At 42.7% G+C, this 22,005-nt stretch overlaps 1 protein-coding gene across 2 annotated transcripts in view; it reads left to right on the forward strand.

The window, feature by feature from the left end:
* dnc (phosphodiesterase dunce) overlaps positions 1–22,005 on the forward strand; it is a gene marked incomplete in the record, with an annotated part of 535,642 nt that overhangs the window by 507,775 nt on the left and 5,862 nt on the right. For both annotated transcript variants that reach the window (XM_069310042.1, XM_069310041.1), the window contains 5 exon segments: positions 13,666–13,955; positions 15,073–15,171; positions 15,530–15,694; positions 18,164–18,541; positions 21,273–21,455. In XM_069310042.1, coding sequence (XP_069166143.1) covers positions 13,666–13,955; positions 15,073–15,171; positions 15,530–15,694; positions 18,164–18,541; positions 21,273–21,455 — 1,115 coding nt within the window.

The raw sequence follows: 22,005 nt of genomic DNA on the forward strand, positions 1-22,005 counted from the left end.
ACTGTGTATACTCCAGTATACTGGAGGATACTGTGTCATACCTGTACTGTGTATACTCCAGTATACTGGAGGATACTGTGTCATACCTGTACTGTGTATACTCCAGTATACTGGAGGATACTGTGTCATACCAAGCCAACTCAAAGAGGCCGTCGAACCTAACATGCCACAACCTAATCCAGGGATATGGTGCTACATAGCCTTCCCGGTTTGGTGCCTTCTATTGATAATTACTTACTAATCCAGGGATAACTCATCCGCACCTGTTAAAAACAACAGCTTAGGTTCTGGCATTCCATTCAATAATTTCCTGCAATATAATCACTATGGCCACTAATCTAATCAACTAATCACTAAGGGAGCCAAGCGGACAGCACCCTGGACTTGTGATCCTGTGGTCCCGGGTTCGATCCCGGGCGCCGGTGAGAAACAATGGGCAGAGTTTCTTTCACCCTATGCCCCTGTTACCTAGCAGTAAAATAGGTACCTGGGTGTTCGTCAGCTGTCACGGGCTGCTTCCTGGGGGTGGAGGCCTGGACGAGGACCGGGCCGCGGGGACACTAACGCCCCGAAATCATCTCAAATCAATCAATCGTCTCAAGATATGGCTTAGTGGTTTCGTCTTATTACCCTGCGTCCCTTCAGTTTCCAACGTTGCTAGAGAGAGAGAGAGACACTGTTCCATCAAATTGTTACGTCCCTCATCTCGTGTTTGGACGATGGAAGCAATATAAGGTAATTATTATGAGAAAGCACAAAGCATTACGACCATAAAACACTCGGAAGGGATCAGGATTTGGTAATGGATGGGAAGTAAGGGAATGGTGCCCCAACCACTTGGACGGTCGGGGGATTGAACGCCGGACCTGCATGACCGTGGCTCTACCGTCCAGCCCAAGTGACGATGGGACCAAGGAAAGGTGGTTGTTGTTATAGATTCAGCTACTCTGAAAAGTTCCAAGTAGCACGGGCTATGGTGAGCCCGTAACTTACCTGGCACAGGAGCGGGGCAAGTAGCACGGGCTATGGTGAGCCCGTAACTTACCTGGCACAGGAGCGGGGCAAATAGCACGGGCTATGGTGAGCCCGTAGTGGACTTACCTGGCACAGGAGCGGGGCAAGTAGCACGGGCTATGGTGAGCCCGTAGTGGACTTACCTGGCACAGGAGCGGGGCAAGTAGCACGGGCTATGGTAAGCCCGTAGTGGACTTACCTGGCACAGGAGCGGGGCAAGTAGCACGGGCCATGGTAAGCCCGTAGTGGACTTACCTGGCACAGGAGCGGGGCAAGTAGCACGGGCTATGGTAAGCCCGTAGTGGACTTACCTGGCACAGGAGCGGGGCAAGTAGCACGGGCCATGGTAAGCCCGTAGTGGACTTACCTAGCACAGGAGCGGGGCAAGTAGCACGGGCTATGGTAAGCCCGTAGTGGACTTACCTAGCACAGGAGCGGGGCAAGTAGCACGGGCTATGGTAAGCCCGTAGTGGACTTACCTAGCACAGGAGCGGGGCAAGTAGCACGGGCCATGGTGAACCCGTAGTGGAGTTACCTGGCACAAGAGCGGTGCTATAACTGAAAGGAAAGGTCGCTTTGAGAGTGTAAACAATGCAGTGACGTCACGAGAAGCGCGTATATGGCAATAGTTAAAGAGCAAATGTGGTGATTGTGTCAGCATTGACCGTGGTTGATGAGGGCGGGGAAGGTCAATGTTGGCGGGGCTTGGGAGTCGTCTAGGTGGGGGGGGGGAGTACATGGGCCAGCGTGGCTCAATGTTGTTCACATCTTAGGGAGTTGTTAGTAGTAACTTGGATAATATTGACCTGACGAGGTATGCGCACACACGCACTCTATTGAAGCAAGCAAGCAAGCACACACGCACACACACACACACACACACACACACACACACACACACACACACACACACACACACACACACACACACACACACACACACACACACACGCACCCACGCACGCACGCGCGCGCACACACACACACACACACACACATGGGGATAGAAATGAAGAAGACAGAAATTCTTTTTTTTACAAAGTGACAGGGACTGGAAAGCTTGTGAAATGGTACATAAAAACAAAGCAACAAGATCAGTAGTGGAAGGGGGAGTAAAGAGCAAAGGAAAAGGGAACATGTTCCTGAAAATTGTATATACCAACATAGATGGAGTGAGGTCAAAAACTTTGGAGTTGCAAGATATAATCCAGCTTAGGGTCCCAGATATTGTTGCATTATCAGAAACGAAACTTGAAGGAAATATAATAAATGAAGTCATATTCCCAAGAGGCTACTCAGTTTGGAGACGTGACAGGAAAACTAGGAAGGGAGGAGGAGTGGCTGTACTGGTGAAAAAACACCTGAAGGCAAAAGAGTTAATATTTGAAAACCCTCGAGATATTGACATAATGGCATTGCAGGTCTGGAATCAGGATGATAACCTGATAATTGTAAATACCTACAGCCCACCAGCAAGCAACACGTGGACAAAGGAAGAACTGGATGACAAACGAGAGGGCCTCATAATGGTCATGAGAGATATTATTGTACAAGCAGATAAAGATAAATCACGACTGTTGATACTGGGGGACTTCAACTTTAGAGCAATAGACTGGGAGGCCTATGAAGCAAGAACGGAGGACTTTTGGACATGCAGATTTGTGAACCTCATTCTGGAGACATTCTTGTATCAACACATAAAGCAAGCCACAAGAATGAGGGAAGGAGATATACCGTCAGTACTGGATCTAGTATTCACCAGGAAAGAAGAAGAGATTTTTGACATCCAGTACCTTCCTCCCTTGGGAAAGAGTGATCACGTCCTGTTAGACATTAAATATGCTTTAAGATATCATCTAGAAGAAAATGGGGACATTGAAACAGTTGATAAACTCGATTTAAAGAGAGGCAACTATGGGGAACTTCGAAATTTTTTTAATGAGTGTAATTGGACAGAATTGTTGCTAGGCAGGGAAGTAAATGAAATGTATGCCAAATTTTTAAAACTATACGAGGAAGGCACACAAACATTCATACCAAAACAGAGATGCAGGACCAAAAAACAGGATTGGTTCGACAGAAATTGTGAGAGGGCAAGAGACCAAAAGACACAAAAATGGAATCAGTATAGGAAGAGGCCAAACCCCCAAACATACCAGCGATACAAAGATGCGAGAAACAATTATACAGCAGTAAGGAGAGAGGCAGAAAGAAATTTTGAAAAAGGGATAGCAGATAAATGTAAAACAGAACCGGGCCTATTCTACAAATTCATAAACAACAAATTGCAGGTAAAGGATAATATCCAGAGGTTGAAAATGGGAAACAGATTCACGGAAAATGAAAAGGAAATGTGTGAAACATTAAATGAAAAGTTCCAAAGTGTGTTTGTACAAAATGAAATCTTCAGAGAACCAGACACAATAAGAATTCCAGAGAACAACATAGAGCGGATAGAGGTGTCTAGAGATGAAGTGGAAAATATGCTAAAGGAGCTCGGGAGGAACAAAGCAGCTGGCCCAGATGGCGTTTCACCATGGGTTCTGAGAGAATGTGCATCTGAGCTCAGCATTCCACTTCACCTGATCTTTCAGGCATCCCTGTGTACAGGAATCGTAGCAGACGTGTGGAAACAGGCTAACATAGTTCCAATCTACAAAAGTGGCAGCAGGGAAGACCCCCTCAATTATAGACCTGTATCATTGACAAGTGTAATAGTGAAAGTATTGGAAAAGCTAATCAAAACTAAATGGGTAGAACACCTGGAGAGAAATGATATAATATCAGACAGACAGTATGGTTTTCGATCAGGAAGATCCTGTGTATCGAATTTACTCAGTTTCTATGATCGGGCCACAGAGATATTACAGGAAAGAGATGGCTGGGTTGACTGCATCTATCTGGACCTAAAAAAGGCTTTCGACAGAGTTCCACATAAGAGGTTGTTCTGGAAACTGGAAAATATTGGAGGGGTGACAGGTAAGCTTCTATCATGGATGAAAAATTTTCTGACTGATAGAAAAATGAGGGCAGTAATCAGAGGCAATGTATCGGAATGGAGAAATGTCACAAGTGGAGTACCACAGGGTTCAGTTCTTGCACCAGTGATGTTTATTGTGTACATAAATGATCTACCAGTTGGTATACAGAATTATATGAACATGTTTGCTGATGATGCTAAGATAATAGGAAGGATAAGAAATTTAGATGATTGTCATGCCCTTCAAGAAGACCTGGACAAAATAAGTATATGGAGCACCACTTGGCAAATGGAATTTAATGTTAATAAATGTCATGTTATGGAATGTGGAATAGGAGAACATAGACCCCACACAACCTATATATTATGTGAGAAATCTTTAAAGAATTCTGATAAAGAAAGAGATCTAGGAGTGGTTCTAGATAGAAAACTATCACCTGAGGACCACATTAAGAATATTGTGCAAGGAGCCTATGCAATGCTTTCTAACTTCAGAATTGCATTTAAATACATGGATGGCGATATACTAAAGAAGTTGTTCATGACTTTTGTTAGGCCAAAGCTAGAATATGCAGCTGTTGTGTGGTGCCCATATCTTAAGAAGCACATCAACAAACTGGAAAAGGTGCAAAGACATGCTACTAAGTGGCTCCCAGAACTGAAGGGCAAGAGCTACGAGGAGAGGTTAGAAGCATTAAATATGCCAAAACTAGAAGACAGAAGAAAAAGAGGTGATATGATCACTACGTACAAAATAGTAACAGGAATTGATAAAATCGACAGGGAAGACTTCCTGAGACCTGGAACTTCAAGAACAAGAGGCCATAGATTTAAACTAGCTAAACACAGATGCCGAAGAAATATAAGAAAATTCACCTTCGCAAATAGAGTGGTAGACGGTTGGAACAAGTTAAGTGAGAAGGTGGTGGAGGCCAAGACCGTCAGTAGTTTCAAAGCGTTATATGACAAAGAGTGCTGGGAAGACGGGACACCACGAGCGTAGCTCTCATCCTGTAACTACACTTAGGTAATTACACACACACACACACACACACACACACACACACACACACACACGCACACACACACACAGATATTAGAACTCAGAGATATTGGAAAGAACTTTTTTAGTGTCAGAGTGGTTGACAAATGGAATGCATTAGGAAGTGATGTGGTGGAGGCTGACTCCATATACAGTTTCAAGTGTAGATATGATAGAGCCCAATAGGCTCAGGAACCTGTACACCTGTTGATTGACGGTTGAGAGGCGGGACCAAAGAGCCAGAGCTCAACCCCCGCAAGCACAATTAGGTGAGTACACACATTGGGTAATAGGCTGGACCAAAGAGCCAGAGCTCAACCCCCGCAAGCAGAACTAGGTGAGTACTCTCTCTCTCCCTCTCGTTAGCTCTGGCAATAATTTTGTTGTAAAGGTTAAGGGTTTGCAGCAAGATTATTGACCGAGCTAAAGACCCCGGCTATGTGGATAGATTATTAAAACTAGATCACCACAACCCCGGGAAGAGAGAGGACATGATTGCAACATTGAAGATACTGAGAGGAGTTGACAAAGTTAACAAGACCATCCTCTGAAGAGAAAGAGAGAGAAGTGAGTCGAGAGGATATAAGTGGAATTTGGAAATGCAAATAAGCCGCAGAAATGTACAAGATACAAGAATTAACCTATGGTTGGTCAACACGCGGGAATGCTCAGAGAGGAGCAGTTATGGAAGCCACTTCTATCCACAGTTTTAAGCCCAGATTCGACAAATGCAAATGTCAGAAAATATAAGATTTTCAATAGTTCAAAATATAAGGCAGCAGATATAGCGAGGCTACTAAGCGGGGGGGCCATTAAGAGCTAGCTAGACCCCCTACTTAAATCACTACTGTCACCATCACTACTGCGGTGTTGTGCTGCCACTCTAGTTCACTGTTCCACCACCCATCACAATCACTCTTGTGTCACCATTACTCATGTGGTGGACTTTGTTTAATAAAGTCACTTTGTTTTTGTAGACAGACGTGGCCACACATTCATAATGCTAACCCGCACATGTGCATTTTATTTTGTCTTCCATGGACAGGGTTAGAGATCAGTATGTAGTGAAGGGATTTATTGAATAGTCAACCAAAGAGAGGTGGTAGGTAAGTACGCACCCCCCCCCCCCATACATGACTACAAACACACCCTGCCTACTCCCACAGATACACACACGCACACACACCTACAAACTTAGCTTTACCCCCCCCCCATCCTCTTCACTCACTCCCCCTCCCCCACACACACAGGGGGCCTGGTGGATAGCGCGCAGGACTCGTAATTCTGTGGCGCGGGTTCGATTTCCGCACCAGGCAGAAACAAACGGGCAAAGTTTCTTTCACCCTGAATGCCTCTGTTACCTAGCAGTAAATAGGTACCTGGGAGTTAGTCAGCTGTCACGGGCTGCTTCCTGGTGTGTGTGTGGTGTGGAAAAAAAAATAGTAGTTAGTAAACAGTTGATTGACAGTTGAGAGGCGGGCCGAAAGAGCAAAGCTCAACCCCCGCAAACACAACTACCTGAATACAACTAGGTGAATACACACACACACACACACAGTGTGAGGGGAGTCTGTGTGAGTCTGTGTGAGGGGTGAGGTCTCAGATTGGCGAGACGTCACAAGTGGAGTCCCGCAGGGGTCAGTCCTTGGACCTATACTGTTTCTGGTATATGTAAATGATCTCCCAGAGGGTATAGATTCGTTCCTCTCAATGTTTGCCGACGATGCAAAAATTATGAGGAGGATTGAAACAGAGGATGATAGTAGGAGGCTACAAGATGACCTGGATAGACTGAGTGAATGGTCCAACAAATGGCTGTTGAGGTTCAACCCGAGTAAATGCAAAGTAATGAAACTAGGCAGTGGAAACAGGAGGCCAGGCACAGGATACAGAATAGGAGATGAAGTACTTAATGAAACAGACAGAGAGAAAGATCTAGGAGTTGATATCACACCAAACCTGTCTCCTGAAGCCCACATAAAGAGAATAACGTCTGCGGCATATGCGAGGCTGGCTAACATCAGAACGGCGTTCAGGAACCTGTGTAAGGAATCATTCAGAATCTTGTACACCACATATGTAAGACCAATCCTGGAGTATGCGGCCCCAGCATGGAGCCCGTACCTTGTCAAGCACAAGACGAAGCTGGAAAAAGTCCAAAGGTATGCTACTAGACTAGTCCCAGAACTAAGAGGCATGAGTTATGAGGAAAGGCTGCGGGAAATGCACCTCACGACACTGGAAGACAGAAGAGTAAGGGGGGACATGATCACAACCTACAAAATCCTCAGGGGAATCGACCGGGTAAACAAGGATGAACTTTTCAACACTGGTGGGACGCGAACAAGGGGACACAGGTGGAAGCTGAGTACCCAAATGAGCCACAGAGACGTTAGAAAGAACTTTTTCAGTGTCAGAGTAGTTAGCAAATGGAATGCATTAGGAAGTGATGTGGTGGAGGCTGACTCCATTCACAGTTTCAAATGTAGATATGATAGAGCCCAATAGGCTCAGGAATCTGTACACCAGTTGATTGACGGTTGAGAGGCGGGACCAAAGAGCCAGAGCTCAACCCCCGCAAGCACAATTAGGTGAGTACAATTAGGTGAGTACACACAAAGCCTCAAAGCGATGTACACAAACATAGATGGAATTACAAATAAAGCAAATGAGCTTGGAGAACTGGTACTAGAGGAAAACCCAGACATAATAGCCCTCACAGAAACAAAGATCACGAAAACGATAACAAATGCAGTGTTCCCACAGGACTATTATGTTATGAGGAAAGAGAGGGAAGGAAGAGGTGGGGGTGGTGTAGCTCTGCTGGTAAGACAAGGCTGGGATTTTGAGGAGATGGATATTCAGGGCTGCGAAGGTTTCAGTGACTACATAGCAGGTACTGTAACAAATGGAGGGAAAAAAATTATAGTCGCAGTCATATATAATCCACCACCAAATGACAGAAGACCTAGACAGGAATATGATAGAAACAACATGGCCACCATTAACATAATAGAAAGAGCAGCTTCTGTTGCTAGCAGGAATGGATCTGGACTACTAATTATGGGAGACTTCAACCATGGGAAGATAGATTGGAAGAACAGAGACCCGCATGGAGGACCAGAAACATGGAGAGCTAAGCTGCTGGATGTGGCAACAAGAAACTTTCTAAGCCAGCACACCAAAGAACCAACAAGAATGAGAGGAGAAGATGAACCAGCAATGCTTGATTTGATATTTACCCTAAATGAATGGGATATAAGGGAAGTTAAGATGGAAGCGCCCTTGGGAATGAGTGACCACAGTGTATTGAACTTTGAGTACCTGGTAGAGCTAGGACTTATCTCCCCCCAAAAAGAACTAGGAATCAAAAGGCTGGCATACCGAAAGGGGAATTATGAACAGATGAGAAGTTTCCTAAGTGAAATACCTTGGGACACAGACCTCAGAGACAAGTCTGTACAGGGTATGATGGACTATGTTACCCAAAAGTGTCAGGAGGCAGTAAACAGGTTCATCCCGGCCCAAAGGGAAAAATCCGAGAAGCAACAGAAGAATCCATGGTATAATAGGGCATGTATGGAAGCGAAGAAACTGAACAAAAAGGCGTGGAGGAACTTCCGGAATAACAGAACACCAGAAAGCAGAGAGAGATACCAGAGAACCAGGAATGAGTACGTCAGGGTGAGAAGAGAAGCAGAGAAAAATTTTGAAAATGATATAGCAAACAAAGCCAAGACCGAACCAAAGCTACTCCACAGTCACATCAGAAGGAAAACAACAGTGAAAGAACAGGTATTGAAACTTAGAACAGGCGAGGACAGGTATACAGAGAATGACAGAGAGGTGTGTGAGGAACTCAACAAGAGGTTCCAGGAGGTCTTCACAATAGAACAAGGTGAGGTCACTGTGCTAGGAGAAAGGGAGGTAAACCAGGCGGCCTTGGAGGAGTTCGAAATTACGAGAGAGGAGGTCAAGAGACACCTGCTGGATCTGGATGTTAGAAAGGCTGTTGGTCCAGATGGGATCTCACCATGGGTACTGAAAGAGTGTGTAGAGGCACTTTGCCTGCCACTCTCCATAGTGTATAGTAAGTCACTAGAGACGGGAGACCTACCAGAAATATGGAAGACGGCGAATGTGGTCCCAATATACAAAAAGGGCGACAGACAAGAGGCACTGAACTACAGGCCAGTGTCCTTGACTTGTATACCATGCAAGGTGATGGAGAAGATCGTGAGAAAAAACCTGGTAACACATCTGGAGAGAAGGGACTTCGTGACAAATCGCCAACATGGATTCAGGGAGGGTAAATCTTGCCTTACAGGCTTGATAGAATTCTACGATCAGGTGACACAGATTAAGCAAGAAAGAGAGGGCTGGGCGGACTGCATTTTCTTGGATTGTCGGAAAGCCTTTGACACAGTACCGCATAAGAGGCTGGTACATAAGCTGGAGAGACAGGCAGGTGTAGCTGGTAAGGTGCTCCAGTGGATAAGGGAGTATCTAAGCAATAGGAAGCAGAGAGTTACGGTGAGGGGTGAGACCTCCGATTGGCGTGAAGTCACCAGTGGAGTCCCACAGGGCTCTGTACTCGGTCCTATCTTGTTTCTGATATATGTAAATGATCTCCCGGAGGGTATCGATTCATTTCTCACATGTTTGCGGACGATGCTAAAATTATGAGAAGGATTAAAACAGAAGAGGACTGTTTGAGGCTTCAAGAAGACCTAGACAAGCTGAAGGAATGGTCGAACAAATGGTTGTTAGAGTTTAACCCAACCAAATGTAATGTAATGAAGATAGGTGTAGGGAGCAGGAGGCCAGATACAAGGTATCATCTGGGAGAGGAAATTCTTCAGGAGTCAGAGAAGGAAAAAGACTTGGGGGTTGATATCACGCCAGACCTGTCTCCTGCAGCACATATCAAGCGGATAACATCAGCGGCATATGCCAGGCTGGCCAACATACGAACGGCATTCAGAAACTTGTGTAAAGAATCATTCAGAACTTTGTATACCACATATGTCAGGCCAATCCTGGAGTATGCAGCCCCAGCATGGAGTCCATATCTAGTCAAGGATAAGACTAAACTGGAAAAGGTTCAAAGGTTTGCCACCAAACTAGTACCCGAGCTGAGAGGTATGAGCTACGAGGAGAGACTACGGGAATTAAACCTCACTTCGCTGGAAGACAGAAGAGTTAGGGGGGACATGATCACCACATTCAAGATTCTGAAGGGGATTGATAGGGTAGATAAAGACAGTCTATTTAACACAAAGGGAACACGCACAAGGGGACACAGGTGGAAACTGAGTGCCCAAATGAGCCACAGAGATATTAGAAAGAACTTTTTTAGTGTCAGAGTGGTTGACAAATGGAATGCATTAGGAAGTGATGTGGTGGAGGCTGACTCCATACACAGTTTCAATTGTAGATATGACAGAGCCCGATAGGCTCATGAATCTTTACACCTGTTGATTGACGGTTGAGAGGCGGGACCAAAGAGCCAGAGCTCAACCCCCGCAAACACAACTAGGTGAGTACAACTAGGTGAGTACACACACACACACACACACACACACACACACACACACACACACACACACACACACACACACACACACACACACACACACACACACTTGAAAGAGGTGAAATCCTGCAAGAGTCAAGAGAAAAATCTGGGGGTTGATATCACACCGAACTTGTCCCCCAGAGGCCCACATCAAAAGGATATCATCAGTGGCATATGCTAGATTGGCCAACATAAGGACTGCCTTTAGAAACTTGTGTAAGGAATCGTTCAAGACCCTGTATGCCACTTATGTCAGACCAATCCTGGAATATGCAGCTTCAGCCTTGAGTCCATATCTAGTTAAACACAAGACAATGTTAGAGAAGAATCAGCGGTATGCCACCCGACTCTTCCCGGAACTGAGAGACATGAGCTATGAGGAAAGGATGAAGGAGCTAAACCTCACGTCCCTGGAAAACAGAAGAGTAAGGGGAGTACATGATAATCACCTACAAAATTCTCAGCGGAATTGACAGGGTGGACAAAGACAAACTCATTTAGCACGGGCGGAACACGAACAAGGGGACACAGGTGGAAACTTAGTACCCAAATGAGCCACAGAGACGTTAGAAAGAATTTTTTCAGTGTCAGAGTAGTTAACAGATGGAATGCATTAGGCAGTGATGTGGTGGAGGCGTCTAGACTCCATACACAGTTTCAAGTGTAGATATGATAGAACCCAGTAGGCTCAGGAATCTGTATACCAGTTGACTGACAGTTGAGAGGCGGAATTCAACCCCCACAAGCAGAACTAGGTGAGTACACACACACCTTCGCTACAGACATCCAGGAGTCAACCAGCAGATGATATTTTCAAGAACAAATAACGATCGGTACTTTCTATATGACGTCATTTGCAGAGGGTTGCGGGTGGGGTGGGGGGGGGGGGTTCAGAAGCCTAGTACAGTATGACGTCACCCGCCTCACGACTGCCCTGTACTATTTGTTTTTGTAACGCTGGAACACTTACCGTTTTCACCGGCCATTTAGCATGACTGGTGGAAGCTGCTTCGTGACTATTAAGGAGCTTAGTGGAGAAATTCCTGAAATTTAAACAAATTCAAAACCCATAAACTGATCAGTCTTGCAATTTTGAGTTTTAATTCGTCATAGTTTGTAATTCTGTGTTTTTTTCTTGTTTACTGTAACGGCTGTACCACTAGATTACAGAGGATTCTGTATGCATCTGGAGAAAGCTTGCCAAGTTACATGAACATTTGTTACTCGGGTGGTCAAATATTTAAAGTAGAAGTATAAACGGCAAGAATGTAACCTCATTCTTGTAACCGTCCTCAATTTGCACTGTGTTTCCTTATTTGAGGATGTCTGTTTACCAAAACATTCTCCACAGACGGGAGAGGCACGTCCAGTTACCCCCCCCCCCATACTGGAGAATGGGGACTCCATTATTTTCTAAATTAAGGAAATAATAAATATATTTTATTTGTAGTCTGGCAATTTCCTTTGATAACTTTGGCATTGTTGATTTGGAAAGCCAGAGGAAAAGCGGTAGGATTATGTATTTTAATTTATAATATTGTCTGATATTGTCTCATTTGCAATTTAATTTTTAATATTTGTGATTTATTTGTGGTATCATGCGCGTGGTATTTGGGTGATACATGATGTACTCTGTTCAGTTAGGTGTTATTTAATGATCCAGCTCACTCTCACATTAACAAGCGTCTAATATATATTGCTTTTGTCTAACCAAAAGCAAGGCAGCTCACCAAAAACTCAAAAAGCAACTCAAACAAACATCTTAGTGCAAGAAAAACGGCAATAATTAGATGGTTTTAATTTTTCTAAAGCATTGAAAGTCTGACGCTGAGTTCGATTCGGTCAAAATTGTTGTAAATAAAATGTGAGGACAGGTTGCTAGTCGGCACATTAACCAGGACTCGCAAACAAATGAATTGTATTGAGCCATTGTTAGATGGTACACACACAACTCTTCTTGTATTTCTTGAACCAGTGAACAATGCTTAATACATACAAATTACTCTTTGTGAGAACATAAACAAACATTTGTGATTAAGGATGGCTTATTTTGTATTTTTTTAAAATATCTCGGCCCATCCTCCTGTTTTGGTAGTACTTATAGTAAATAGCAGCTCTATTTTGAATATAAATAGCTATATTTTGGAAGTAAATATAGTAAATAGTTTGGCAGTAAATAGGTACCTGGGAGTTAGACAGCTGCTACGGGCTGCTTCACGGGGGTGTGTAACAAAAAGGAGGCCTGGTCGAGGACCGGGCCGCAGGGACACTAAAGCCCCGAAATCATCTCAAGATAACCTCAAGATAGTACCGATGAGGACTATAGTATATATACCGACGTGCAACGCAATTAGAAGGTAGTAATCGGTACTATTGAGTTATCTTGAGATGATTTCAGGGCTTTAGTGTCCCCGCGGCCCGGTCCTCGACCAGTTTGACAAACCGGAAAACTATTTTCCACTTAGGTTCCACAGACAAACTAAACTAACCTAACCTTTCTAGGCCTAATACACGATATCTGAGGCCTAATATAGTACATATGTGTGCTATAATAGGCCTAGGAATATTTAAGTGTGTTTTTAGCTTAATTTTTCCGACTTTATAAAACGAATGGTAAAAAATCCTGCTATTTAATTGCTTCGAACGGCAATCTTTGTACTATGGTGCACATAGTTACAAAAACTACTATCTAAACAGAATGGGTTAATTATCTAGGAAGATGTTTTGCACATATTCCTGGTAGGTATTGAAAGTGGAATGATAAGACTTATCTACACAGTTTTCCAGACCAACTTGTGCGCTAATCACACAATACACTTTTCAGTTCAAGTACGTTTATCGAGACAATAAGATACCTCTCAAAAGGGTTAGAGTACCTTAGGCTATTTGTACCTTCCTATACCCGTTCAGTGGTTTAAATGTATTATTCTTTACTAAAGCTATGTATTGACATTTTAGAAAGCTGCCATCTTTCTTGCATAAATAATTAATTTAATGCAACACCGTTTTGGTAAGAAAGTTTCATCAACACGTTTCTTTCCCTCCTGGCAGACCAGCAACAAGATTTGGACATCCCAAGCCTCCGGGTTGATGATGGCGAACGACCCAAGAAAAAGGAACGGACTGTGTCTGGTGGCGGGCTGGTGGGAGGCCAGATGCCAATGTCGATGATGGCGCCAATCCCCACCACCACGTCTGCCATCACCACCACCGCACACAAGGAGGTTTCCATGTCCCACATCCAGGGGGTGAAGAAGCCGCTCCTCCACGCCAACTCCTTCACTGGCGATAGACCCCCCAAGTACGGCGTTGACACCCACCACGAGGACGATCTGGGCAAAGTTAGTGTTTCGTGTGTGTATATTGGTGTCAGTGCCTGTTAGTAAGGTACTTAGGGGTCAGATAACACGAGTCTAATGATAGGTAATACGAGATGTAATGACCTCTTCCTGCCTTATTATATATATGCAAAGGTGGTGAGAGCGGGTTCAGGGAACGGGGAAGAAATGGTGTAGTGTTTAAAGTCTTAGTTATATATATAATAATCGATTTGTTCATTTTTATTTTAAATCCATTCTTGTATTTCACAAAAAAAGTCCAAAAGAACGCACTTTATTCACTATTAAATTATTAATGATCAACTAAACTCATTATGTTCCGGGCAGCTGGAGGAAGTATGTGAAGAGGTAAATGTTGGTTCTACACTCTACACTAGAGTCACGGCCCTCCTTAACCCCCCCTCTGGGGACCTACTAGTCACTCTGCAAGTGTTAGTCTGGAGTATATCAACCCACTAGTGCTTGTCACGAGGCGTTCTATACGGATAGTGCACGGTAACGCCTGCTCCATCACTCACAAGTGTGCATTATAGTCAATGGTTTTGTTTTTGTTTCATTTCTAAATGGGTAAAATAGCCCATTTAGTCGGGTGATGAGCCCAGAATAATGGTGGTGGTTTAGATGAGAGCATGTCACACTGACGCACGCCACTGGATGCCACCGTAGGTTGGGGATATGATTATATACATTTCTTGTACACTCTGATGGGGATAGGTGATACATTTGTTGTTCACTTTAGTGCACTCTCAGTCCCCCACAATTATAAACCTTGTATCCTCACCTGTATATAATGTGTTTGAGTACTACATTCACTGGGAAAAGAGTGTGTGTATATATATATATATATTGTAGGCTACTATATGTGGCCAATTTATAATGCATCTGTTAATTGTTGCCTGGTATATTGCTAGATTAATACGTCATATGTAGTATTTTATATGCCATTCAAACGTTAACAATTTGATATAGATAAAACTAATAAATTGTATGTCATCCAAACTTTAACTTAATTACACCTGTCCAACTCCTATGAAAAATAGAAGTCTGATATTAGTTTTTAACAACCAAATTTTCCAGGAACTTTGTTTTGTGTTTTTCAACTTGATTTGTTTTATTTCAGATTCTAGAGGATGTAGATAAATGGGGCATAGACATCTACAGGATATCAGAGCTCTCCAACAGAAAACCTTTAACAACTGTAACATACACAATTTTCACGGTAAGTGATATATATATATATATATATATATATATATATATATATATATATATATATATATATATATATATATATATATATGTGCCGTAAACCCTTTCTGAATAATGACTAAATATATGGAATTTTTTTAACGTTGCATTATTCATTTGCTGGTTAATTTTGCAGCTTGTCACACATTGTCATGTCATGTGTGTGTCTCTTTTTATCTTAATAAACTCAAATAATTCAAGAAAAAGCGTGTGCTCTTCAGTACACAGCACCTCATAAGATAAGTTTTAGGAGGCTGTTAATCGTGAGAATTATTACAGTACTGTATGATTGTATCACGTAAATATTCCCTTTTTTTTCTTCTCAACAGGAACGTGATTTGTTGAAGACGTTCAAAATTCCGCCCAAGACTTTCGTAGCATTCATGATGACACTGGAAGATCATTACCTCAAGGAAGTTCCTTATCACAACTCGCTACATGCTGCTGATGTCACACAGTCCACACACGTCCTCCTAAACTCCCCAGCTCTCGAGGTGAGTCATCATCATTGGTTGTTATTGAATTGATTTGAAAGTAAATTGGGCAGAAGTAAAACTGGATTTAAGGTTTAGCGCTCTCCAGGTCAATTTATTATCTACATACATACAAGAGTTCTTACATTCTTGTAAAGCCACTAGCACGCATAGAATTTCGGCCAGCGACGTTTTGATTGTTGCCGCCGAAGGCGGCTAGTTTATTGTACACCCCATACTCATCCTGTGAGCGATAGCGCAAAAGCATTACAGAGGGCACAAAAGGTCTTTATCAGACCTCATCTTAGATTATTACATAAACAATTTCATCTATCCTTCACACCTTATAGTTACAATGTCAGCTAGTTACAGACGTGTTTTGGTCTGTCGTGGACCATTATCAAGTGTTATCGCCACACGATTTGATAATGGTCCCGGCCGGACCGAAATGTTGTCGTTTCTCCATCTTCTGATGTGTGGTTTGGTCATCATATCTTAAGCCATGTTATTGTAACTCATCGTGTTAAAACCTTGTAAATTAAAATTCAGTAAATATTTTGTGTTAGACTTCCCCAAAGCGCTACACGTGTTAGTGACTTTGCAAGGATGAACTATTCAGTCACCAAAATGTGTACTTTCACAATCCAGTGTACCTTCTTGTATGCAGTATATTAAATAATATATATATTATTTTATACTAAATAAGGCATTATTTATATATATTATTTATATACTAAATACACACACACTTTAGGTTCGTATATATACTTTATCCTGCTCCCCCAAGGTGTTACTACTGACACGAGGATGCATCCCCCATGTAAGTTGCCTAGCTCCCAGGTATTTGAGTTTACCTGAGAGTCTCGACGAGGACAGGAAGCCGGAGGCTTGTCGAAGAACCCCTCCCCCAGAGGGAGCCGGTCGGACAGCACGCTGGACTTGTGATCCTGTGGTCCTGGGTTCGATCCCAGGCGCCGGCGAGAAACAATGGGCAGAGTTTCTTTCACCCTATGCCCCTGTTACCTAGCAGTAAAATAGGTACCTGGGTGTTAGTCAGCTGTCACGGGCTGCTTCCTGGGGGTGGAGGCGTGGTCGAGGACCGGGCCGCGAGGACACTAAAAGCCCCGAAATCATCTCAAGATAAACACCGCCCCCATTTGCTTTGATGATCTTTTCCAGCCGTACTCATTAAACGCTAGCAGAGTTCTGGCATTTACTGCTTGGGCGGGTAGGCAGTTCCATGGGTTATTAACCCTGTGGGTGATTAAAGCATTTTCTCTTCTCAGGCCAACATTGTGACTGGTTGAGCTTGAAATCGTTGTTCCTTGTTTGTGTTACATCTGACGTTCTGAAGAAATTTTCCGGATCAACATCCTCCAAATTGTTCAGTATTTTAAAAGTTTCAACAAATTCCACCCTGTCATGCCTGGTTTGCAGTGTTAGCCCTGTGGCCCTCAACCATTCCTGATACGCGAGTTGACTTAGCTCTGGAATGATTTTAGTTGCCCGGTGTTTCACATTCTCTAGAGCAGCTATATCCTTCTGAAGATGTCTCCATGCTTGGATACGGTAATCCCAATGGGGGTGCACCAGAGATTTATGCAGAATGATTACCGATTCATCTACCTTCAAGGTAGATGAATTAGATGATTCATCTACCTTCAAGGTAGATGAACCGGTACCTTGTTTTCCTTGAAGTCGAGGGTAAGCTTCATTATTCCAAGTGTTTGGTTAGCTTTTGTATCTGCTGCCTCTACCTGCTGTTCAACATTCATTCAGTGGTGGATTTTGACTCCATGCCTAAATATTTTGCGCTGTTTACTACTAGGTGAACAGAGGTATTAGGTGAAATAAACGTATCCAACTATTGCCATCCTTTCCGGAAATCGAACACTGGATCCCTGCTTTTGTGTCGAAAACAAAGTCAATAAATAAATTAATATTTCCTCCGTCTCATAGTGGTTATTAGTTTCCACAGTCGTGTGTGCACCACCCCTTACAGTCATGTGTGCACCACCCCTTACAGTCATGTGTGCACCACCCCTCACAGTCGTGTGTGCACCACCCCTCACAGTCATGTGTGCACCACCCCTCACAGTCATGTGTGCACCACCCCTCACAGTCGTGTGTGTGTGCACCACCCCTCACAGTCGTGTGTGCACCACCCCTTACAGTCATGTGTGCACCACCCCTTACAGTCATGTGTGCACCACCCCTCACAGTCGTGCGTGCACCACTCCTCACAGTCGTATGTGCGCCACCCCTCACAGTCATATGTGCACACGTTAAAACTAGCACTTCGGATTATAGGGATGAGAGAGCATAGTTTGTTTAGCAGATCCAGAGTGGAAATTGGGAGACCGTGTGAATGATTTGGTGTTCGTTAATCAGATGTTTGTAAGTTGGGGACTTACTGAATAACATATTTGTCAAATATTAGTATTGTATAGTATTTATGTTCATGCATCTCTTTTTCTTTTATTCTTACAGTCGGTATTTACCAACTTGGAAATTTTGGCAGCCATATTTGCTGCTGCTATTCATGACGTGGACCACCCTGGCCTCACAAATCAGTACCTGATCAATTCCTCCTCAGAGCTTGCTCTCATGTATAATGACGAGTCAGTTCTAGAGAACCACCACTTGGCTGTAGCCTTCAAGCTCTTGCAAAATGAGGATTGTGATATATTTGCCAATCTGAGTAAAAAACAACGGCAAACACTTCGCAAGATGGTGATTGACATGGTGTTGGCCACTGATATGAGCAAGCACATGAGTCTTCTTGCAGATCTCAAAACTATGGTGGAAACGAAGAAAGTCGCAGGCTCAGGCGTTCTTCTTCTTGATAATTACACCGACCGAATACAGGTAACACCAACATTAATTTTCAGGAGTCTTTAGCTTGAAATACAGAAAGTAAAATTATCATGTCTATCATTAGCTTTAAAGTTAAAAATAAATAGCTATCTATATTATTGCCACCTACATATACAGTACTTAGTTCCTCAAGACTACAGCCTAACTTTCTCTACTGCTTTGTCTGCATTGTTATTCCTATAAGTTAACTATCTCTGATCACTTCTACAGTTGCTCTTAAGCTGAAATGAAGCCCAAAGCATTTGTTAAACCCAATCTTGGTCAATTCAATACTATGTTATGTAGTTTATAAAATCACATCTGGTTTAAACTACAGTACAACAATTACAATACAATACAATACAATTTTATTTAGGTAAGGTACATACATACAATAAATATTTACAAGGATTGTTTGACTTATAGGTATAGCTAGTACATACAATGCCTAAAGCCACTATTACGCAAAGCGTTTCGGGCATGATAAACTTAAATGACAAGCTTAATACTAATTGATGTATATTGGTTTTAAATAAGGTATTATTTAACATGCATTTATTATTATTTTGATTATTAATACTGTATTAATATTACTATTATTATTATTATTCACTGAGAGTAATCACACTAACGTGACTGCATCAATGAGAAAATCAGTAGGAGCAGTGATGAGGGAGCGAACCTATGCTGTGGGTGTTCCCACCCACAGTATCTCCATAACCCTGGACAACGTGGGTTCAGAATAGGGCGCTCTTGCCTGTCACAGTTGCTGGACCACTATGACATGGCCTTAGATGCCATGGAAGACAAATAAAACGCTGATGTAATTTACACAGATTTCGCAAAAGCCTTCGACAAATGTGATCATGGTGTTATTGCACACAAAATGTGTTCAAAAGAATTTACCGGAAAAATAGGCAGATGGATCTACAATTTCCTGACTAATAGAACCCAATGTGTAATAGTTAACAAAAAATCCGGACCATCAACAGTGAAGAGCTCAGACCCCCAGGGTACTGTGCTTGCTCCAGTACTTTTTCTCATCCTCATATCAGACAGAGACAAGGACACAATCTATAGCACTCTATCATCCTTTGCAGATGACACTAGGATTTTTATTAGAGTAGACAATATAGAGAACACAGCAAACCTCCAATCAACTGTAAATCAGGTCTTTCAATGGGCTACTGAAAATAATATGGTATTTAATGAAGATAAGTTCCAGCTCTTGTGCTACGGAAAAAATTTAAATATAAAAGCAGAAACCACGTACAAAACATAGTCAAATTATAACATAGAGCCAAAAAGCAATGTAAAGTATTTGGGTGTACTCGTGTTGGAAGGCCTTACCTTTAAAGAACACAATAAAGTAGCTGTCACAACTGCAAGAAAAATGACAGGTTGGATAACAAGAACGTTTTGAACTAAAGATGCTATACCAATGATGATACTGTTCAAGACACTAGTGCTCTCTAGAGTGGAATACTGTTGCACATGTAATACAGATTTAGGCATTTCAGTCGGTCCCAATAGTTTAGATGTTTTACTGAGTGGATTCTAGCAGTGGAGGATCTCTCTCTGCATGCTCTCCAGATCAGCAATTTTTCCAGCTGTCAAAGCTGCAGAAATTGCTGATCTGGAGAGTGTGCAGAGATCCTCTACTGCTAGAATCCACTCAGTAAAACATCTAAACTATTGAGACCGACTGAAATGCCTAAATCTGTAGTCTCTTGAATACAGATTTGAATAGATTCATAGGTGGGAGAGATACATAATAATTTACACGTGGAAAATAGTAGAGGGGCTGGTCCCAAACCGGCACACAGAAATAACACCACATGAGACCAGGAGGCATGGCAGGATGTGCAGAATACCCCCGTTGGAGAGCAGAGGTGCAATAGGTACTCTGCGAGAAAACTATCAACATCAGAGGCCCGAGACTGTTCAACACGCTTCCATTACACATAAGGGGCATAACTGGCCGACCCCTCACAGTGCTTAAGAGAGAACTTGACAAGTACCTCCAAAGGATACCTGATCAACCAGACTGTGACTAACACGTCAGGCTACGAGCAGCTGCGTCCAACAGCCTGGTTGACCAGTTCAGTAACTATGAGGCCTGGTCGACCAGTCCAGTAACTAGGAGGCCTGGTCAATGACCGAGCCGCATGGACGCTAAGCCCCAAAAACACCTCTAGGTAATCTCAAGGTCATGCACATGCTTCTAGCGGGAAATGGTATTTTTATTTTGTCTGGGACCATTATCAAATCTTGTGCGATAACACATGATAATGGTCCAGGACAGACCATAACATGTTGGCATTTCTCCATCTTCTGATGTGTGGTTTGGTCATCAATTTTTTAATTAATTCGTTTATGTAAAAATTAGATGGAAGGGAGATCTCTCCCATCTCACACCCTGATCCATCAATTAATTTCCACCCACTGTGGAAATATTCGCTAGAAGCGTGTGCGCGGGAACATCCACCGCATAGGTTAGAACCCTCATCACTGCTCCTATGGATTTTCTCATTATTATTATTCCTACGAAGTGCAGAATGACATTTTTTGGTATACAGTATAAGTAAAATCTTACTCTGATATGTATATGTTCTTGTGAGAGGATGAAATTATTCTGCATTTGTCTTTTATTTCTAAATACATACAGCATTTGGGTGCTGCTATAGACTAAACTTCATGTAATATGTAATGAATTGTTGGCAATAATATTCTTAATTTATAGGTGCTACAAAACATGGTGCACTGTGCTGACCTGAGCAACCCCACCAAACCCTTAGAATTGTACAAAAATTGGGTATCATCTATTATGGAAGAATTCTTCCAGCAAGGTGATCGGGAGAGAGATCAGGGCATGGATATCTCGCCCATGTGTGACAGACATTCTGCCACAATTGAGAAGTCACAGGTAAGATACAAGCAGAAAAAAAGGGGAAAATTCTGTTCACCCTTTTTTATATATAATTATACTAGTATTATATATAATACATGCTAGTATTCATCTAGATATTAAATCATGTGAAATATTGATCAAAATTAACATTGTTGAAGGAGGTTAAAGCTGCTAAATACTAACTGTATTAACTAAAACAGGTACTATATGGCACATTGGAGCCAAGAGGTAAGAGGGTGTTAGATACCCCAACAGAAGCTTATAATAATGACAAGGGGGTGGGGGAAGGTAATTACGTGATCTGGCGATGACTGCCCCACCCAGTTGAATTCCTGGTTAAAACAAACCTGCAGGCATGTCTCATTCCACACTTTACTAAAAATTTGACACCACGGGCAATATTGGTTATCCTACACTGTGTACTTCAACCCGCAGTCCAAGTAACCTTTTTTGCCTCTATGCATTCAGGAGGAATATCCCAGTGGGCACAATATCCACGAGTGGGATTGGTTTGACATTGAGTCAATGTTATCAGTATTGAATCAACGTTTGATGACATTGATTT

This window comes from Procambarus clarkii, chromosome 66 (genome assembly GCF_040958095.1).
Source record: "Procambarus clarkii isolate CNS0578487 chromosome 66, FALCON_Pclarkii_2.0, whole genome shotgun sequence".
NCBI classification, from domain to species: domain Eukaryota; kingdom Metazoa; phylum Arthropoda; class Malacostraca; order Decapoda; family Cambaridae; genus Procambarus; species Procambarus clarkii.